Source organism: Mastomys coucha, unplaced genomic scaffold (assembly GCF_008632895.1).
Source record: "Mastomys coucha isolate ucsf_1 unplaced genomic scaffold, UCSF_Mcou_1 pScaffold23, whole genome shotgun sequence".
NCBI lineage: Eukaryota > Metazoa > Chordata > Mammalia > Rodentia > Muridae > Mastomys > Mastomys coucha.
In genome coordinates this window covers 115,953,242-115,959,693 of record NW_022196906.1, presented here as the reverse complement: position 1 = coordinate 115,959,693, position 6,452 = coordinate 115,953,242, and the positions used below count along the sequence as shown (strand labels likewise).

Genomic DNA, 6,452 nt, shown 5'->3' with positions numbered 1-6,452 from the left:
GTTAGTTTGCCTTAGAAATAAAAAGTAAATAGAAGAATAATCCAAATTCTATCGAAGCCTGGTAGTAGCACTGCTAGCACTCACACGCACATAAACATTCTCTCACAATATACACACACACTCACAATATACACACACTCTCTCACAACATATACATTCACACACACATACATACACACTTACAAATGCACACACACATACACTCATGTACACTCTCAGACATACACACATACACATATACTCACACACTCACACACATACACACACATATACACTCTCACAACATGCACACACACATACACACTCGCACACGCACACACACATGTACACAAACATGCACATACACACACACAGGCACACACACACACACAGGCACACACTACAGAAACTCACATCATGCTCTCCCATTTTCTGTGATGTCAGCTATTGGTTTCTTAAATCCATGAGTGTAAATAGAATCCACAGGTAAGCAGAATGCACACATACCCGAAAGAGCAAAGCAAAGCAGAAACAAAAGCCCTTCCCTCCCCACGTGAGTCAGCTCACATTCCTGTTTCGCTCATCAGCAGAGTAACAGCAACACTGGATTTGTTTGCTTTTAAATTTTTAATTTGTCATAAATATTTAAGTTGTACCATACATTATGCATAACATCTGCCTATTTCACTTTCTGTTACCCTATAGATCTCCCGTCCTCAATGAAATGGATTCTCTTCACAGCTGTAGTGTTGATCTCCTGACTTCCCTAATTTACTTTACCTTCCTCAGCCTGAGTTACTGGTTTCTAGTTTTCAGATACTTTCTGTGTTTATTTATGTCCTCTGTTTACTTAGTTTTTGTTTTGTTGGTGTTTGTCTATTTGTTTGTTTTTGAGACAGGGCCTTGCTCTGCAGCCCTGGCAAGCCTTGAGCTCACTGTGTGGACCATACTGTCCTCAGATTCATAGAGCCCTTCCTCCCTGCTTCCCGGCTGCTGTGATTAGCGGTGCATTTTGTCTTATTTTTTTCTATGTGATGGGAATGAACCCAGGGTACTAGACTTGTTAGACAGGAGCCCTACCAACCAGCTAGCTACACCCAGTCTCTAGGAACTTGGAGGATTGTGAACAGCGGTGACTTTTAACTGTGTGTTTATCCCCTGCAGAGGACCTTACCACCGTCCCTCACAACCTTCCAGACAGCTCTGATGCTCATGATGCTGGGTCTCCAGGGGCCACAAGATTATTTTGTCTTGTTTCCATATGTAGTCATCCTAGTGGGTCTGAAGTGTTAACAGGCATTGAATGCTTCTTTCATGTGCAGACAGTAACTCTTATAGCTTCTTTGAGGCATAATACTTTTTGCCTAGTTTTTAATGAGGTTGTCTTGAATCCTGTTGTGTTAACTTACAGACATTCTTTTTTTTTTCCTGGAATTCTTGTATTGTTTGAAGACAGCAAGTCTGTGATGACTCATGAAGTCATAAGAAACTCTTTGGGCTTGAGGGCTCAGGGTTGTCCCCTGACAGACATACATGCTCACACACACCCACTCTTATATGTATGCACACACGCACACTTGAATGCATAACCGTACATGTACACACATACACGTGTGTATACGCACACACACAGTCACTCTGAGTGCAGACCTAAGCAGCTCTGGTCTCCCGTTAGGGCAGGGAGTTTGCCTTGCACCTCTCCGAAGGCTTTGACTCCTGTTGTCTGAACTGCCACTACTTGTGTAGAGAATCCTTTGACCCTGCTTGCTTGTCACACTCATGTGTTCACTCATGACTACCCGTCCTTGTAAACTCTTGCTCCAGATTCCAGAGAAGTTCCTTCCTTTATCTTCAAGACCATGGGATTTTGTTTCATTTAGGTCTGTCGTATCTGTCAGGAAGGGCAAGGCCATGGCTCTTACTGAAGCCCCTGGGGCATTCCTGGTTTCCCTGCAGTCAGGAGGTCAGGATGCCTGAGGTCATCTTCAGCCTGAGCCTCACCTACACTTCCTGTTCTGGTGCTGTACTTTGCTGCTGTGGCGCTGCCAGCCCTGGGCACAGAGTGGGTCCTCATGTGGTTCCTCTCTGGGGATTGTGGTAGCAGCCATGGACCGTCTCCATCCACAGTAGGTCCTCCTGTCACCTTCCTTACATGAAGACAGTGGTCTTCATGGCATCTTCCCCATTCTTTGGTGATGCTTCTGTGACAGGAAAGCCCAGTGCAGGTTAGTCTAGATGGCTGTAGAGCCCAGAAAGCTGTGGACAGGCAGGACACACATACCCTCTCCCCACATAGCCCCAGCAGGAAGCATATGAGTCCTCATTGTAGGTTTTGAGGGAGGCTGAGTTTGGGGCATGGATATCAGCCCCACACACCATCACTACTCCGTACACTTACATGGCTGCAGCCACCTTCCTGCCATCCAGGTGACATCCCACAGGCAGGTCCTTGATCTTGCTATAAACCTCTACTAGCATAGATAATGGACCAGAACCATCTTGCTACCACGGCAAACAGCAGCCAGACTAAGCTGTCTGTCATTTTCTGATCTTGACCCTCAGCACCCCATCCTGTCGTCTAGGACCTCAGTGCCAGCACCTGCAGACATGGACAGACCGGCTCACTGATGCCACTGTTTAGTGAGCTGACTCTTGTCTTTGTGCTGACTGCTTCCTCATGGCAGTTTTGTTTCACTGATCCTGTGCCCTGCAGAGTGGCCATGTTTGTATTGATGGTTAGAGTGCCCTGCAGAGCAGACAGTCAGTTGAGGTCTGCAGTAGCCAGCCAGTAAGGCCATTACTAACCACAGGAAGCTTTCTAAAAGAACCTATGTCCCCATGTGCCTGAGGAGCTGGGAGTCCGTTGCATTACTTAGCTGCCCACCATGCTGGGGAGCTCTGCTCAGCTCACTGTGCTGGTGTGAGCACAGGCTCTGCAGCTCTGCTCAGCTCACTGCTGGTGTGAGCACAGGCTAGACAACTCAGCTCAGCTCACTGTGCTGGACTGAGCACAGGCCCACTCTTCCATTCTGCCTTTGAGTTGGTGTGCATCTTGCTTTTGAAGATAACATGTACCTTGTTGCTGCTGGCTAGCTAAACGAATAGACTAGTGCACAGTTTGTGGTTAGTAATTGGATGCTTTTCAAGTTTCTTGTCCTTCCAACCCTTCATTGCCCCTAACGACACAGACCTCAGGCTGTAGCTTTGATCCTCACCTATTCCTGTAACCTTTTGCCCAGAATGGGTCTCAGACTCCTGACCTTCTGAGTGCCACAGAAACCCAAAGTGCCTTGTGGAGCTAACAAGGCCTGGGGGTGGAACATGCTGCAGTGTGAAATGGTTAAAGCAGACAACCATGAAGTAAGGATGCATTGAAGGGTCATCCCAATGTGCCTGTAGAAGCAGGATATGATGTCTCTGCCTGTGAATACTTTGTACTGCATCATGGGCCCCCAAACAAGATTATCCTGGATAATCACTTCTGCCCATAAAGCAGAAGAATTTTCCTACCTAGGGCCATTCGTGAGCGCTGTGGGGAACTCTCTCAGGTCAGAGGGATCAGAGGTGGCCTTGAGGATCAAGGGACAGTGTGTCCTTGAAGCCAGCAGGAGGTGGGGAAGAGAGGCATCTCCAGTGCACCATGCTCTGAGTGATTCTCCCCCCACCCCCAAGGACTCTAGATAGAAACCCGGGTCATTGTATTTCAACCTGTGGTGCATGGAGCCTGCTAGCTTCAGACTTGGAGAGCCATGAAACATTAACTTTGTGTTGTCTTCAAGCAGTGCTGTGCTAATTTGCTCATTAATATTTGCCTGTTTTGTGATAGGCGTGTTATAGCAGCAATAGGAAACAGATATACCACCTTGTGTCAGCTCAGTAGAGAAGGGGAGAGGTGGTTGAGGTTGATAGGGGATAGTAAACTGAAATGCAATCATTCAGAATGACAGGAAGCCAAGACCTGTTTAAGCCTCGAAGCTAAGCATATGAACATCCGCACTGTGTGGCAGAAAGTTCTAGAGGCAACAGCAGAAACACCAGAGAGGTGGTTGCTCTGGGGACAGAGGTTTGGGAGTAAAGGGGTGGGACACCTGCCAGGTTTGCATCACAAGCCTCAGGGAACTGTATGAGTTTAAAATGCCTGCTCTGATGTTAGTGCCATGAACATCAAGACAAGGGTGGCAAGCTACCACCTCCATAGTGTGTCCATCACTGCGGGATCCAAGAACTGGATATGGTGGCACCTGCCTGCAGGGTGTACAGCTTGTGTCTGATGGCCAGGGTGGAGGAGAGCAGCAGCAGACTGCTGGAAGCAGAGCGAAGGCTGCAGGAGGAGCGCCAGCGAGCTGTGCTGCTGGAGCAACACCTGGAGAAGATGCGCCTAGAGCCATCCAGGGCCTCAGTGTCCCAGAAAGCTAAGAGCAAGCCAGGTAGGTGACACAGCTTCAGGAGTAGATGGGCACCTGTGCTTGTCATCAGGAAACATGGGAGCTCTGTGTGTGTCTGTTGTGGAGGGCTTCTTGCCCCGTGTCCCACCATAGCTCCCAGAGATAGGTGGGACAGGTCCCAATAGGTGTCATCTAGGAGCCTTAGCATGAAATGCCAGTGCCCCCTGCATGCCCTCAGCCACCATCCCATGCACCGGCACCAGAGCCTTTGCTTGGCCCCCCGAGCAAGCCTAATGGAGCCCTGATCAGAACTGGTCTTGTGCAGAATTGGTCTGCTGGCCTAGATTGTAAGTAGGACTCAGGTGGACTTTCCATGGCTGGGAGGCCCAAGTTCCTTTCTTGGTTGTCACTCTCCTTATCTAGGTAGCTTTGGTCCTGTCGTCCAAGATACCTGAAGGGCCCATGTGGCCTCTGCCACTCACTGGCCTGTTGGGGAGCACAGCTCTCCTGCTCTCCCACCTGTCCCAGGACAGCTCACAAGACGGTCAGGTTGTGAAACCACCTCCTTGAGCAGAGGTGAGGGAAGGGAGGAGGCCAGGTACAGGGACAGGGACCAGTAGGCACAAGGACATGGTGGAAGCACAGCCAAGCTCAAAGGATCAGGAAAGAGGCAGGAGGCTGGGGCAGCAGGGTGCAGTGGGAGATGGCCCAGACGTTCCTAGTCGGTGACCCAGTCACACAGGCTCTGAGGACAAGTGTGAGTCCATCTGTCCTCGAAGTGCCAGGGACAGTGCTGTCCCCTTGTCTTACAGGTGAGGAGGCCACCTCAGAGAGGTCTGTGGTTTACCCAAGGTCACACAGCACAGACGAAGGCCAGTGCTGCTAATGCTGGAGGTTTCCTGAAGCCATTTTAGCTCAGGATATATGATGCCTTGACATTGTCACCCAAGGTCACAATGGCTTTGTTCTCTTCCTCTGTGGCCTCGAAGCCTATTCACACATAGCTTCCTAGTATAAAGCTGCTAGACTCAGTGGAGTCAGTAGGGAGCCAGGCTCAGTGGAGTCAGTAGGGAGCCAGGCTTAGTGGAGTCAGTAGGGAGCCAGGCTCAGTGGAGTCAGTAGGGAGCCAGGCTCAGTGGAGTCAGTAGGGAGCCAGGCTCAGTGGAGTCAGTAGGGAGCCAGGCTCAGTGGAGTCAGTAGGGAGCCAGGGTGTGGGGGATCAGAAACAGTGGCAGCCTAACTTGGGCTCAGCTCTCAGGCCAGCTCTAAGGTCCCACTGTCTACTCTTGGTACAAGCAAGTGACAGAAATGAGGGGTGGAGTTGGATGGCCATGTGAGGGCCACTGTGCACAACCAGGTAAAGCCAGGGCTGGGGCAGAGGCAGAGGACAGAGGACAGAGTCGGGTTAGAGATGTGGAGAGCAGTCAGGGACAGCTTCCAGGCAGAGGCAGTCCCCACCCTCTGCACCCTGTAGTGGGGGAGAAGGGAGAGCTTGCATAGTTCTGACCTCACTATAGAAAGTGTCTGCTGCTCCTCCACAGGACCTCCTGCTGCCAGCACCAAGCCCAACTCAGCTGGAAGTGCCAAGAAGGACTCATCCTCCACGCAGCTCTGCGATATGCCCATGGAATCCCAGATAGAGGAGCTGAATGCCAGGTGCTTCCTGCCTAGCCTTCTGGAAAGGGTAGAGACACCTGGATGGAGGGTTCCTGGGCAAAGGGACCATGTCCCTCTCCTGCACACTCAGGACTTCTACATGCCCAGAAGGATACTCATGCTAGCACTGGCCTGTGGAGGGTTCCACAGTGCCCTGATGACCCATGGTTCCAAGGGAACCTTTATCAATACTGGGCTGTGCTCTTGTGTTCTCCAGCAGTTACCTGTAAAGAGGAACTGAGGGGCCAGGTGCAGCCCAGTCAGCAGAGAGCCCTGGCTCAGTCCCCAGTGCTGTGTACAAGGACGTGCTGGTGCACACCTGTAATGCCAGCACTCAGCAGTGGTGTGGCACGATGGTCAGTTCAAGCTCACCCTTGGCTGCTGATGGAGCTTGACTCCAGCCTGATAAACGTACAATCCTGTCCAAAAAAA

At 50.5% G+C, this 6,452-nt stretch overlaps 1 protein-coding gene across 2 annotated transcripts in view; it reads left to right on the top strand.

Annotated features, from left to right (window-relative positions):
* Positions 1–6,452, top strand: part of Ccdc13 (coiled-coil domain containing 13) — a 43,543-nt gene that overhangs the window by 36,239 nt on the left and 852 nt on the right. For both annotated transcript variants that reach the window (XR_004111310.1, XM_031343339.1), the window contains exons 14-15: positions 4,258–4,406; positions 5,906–6,020. Coding sequence is in view for 1 of the 2 variants with exons in the window: in XM_031343339.1 (XP_031199199.1) it covers positions 4,258–4,406; positions 5,906–6,020 (264 nt within the window). In the remaining variant the exon portion in view is untranslated. The remainder of the gene's footprint in view (positions 1–4,257; positions 4,407–5,905; positions 6,021–6,452) is intronic.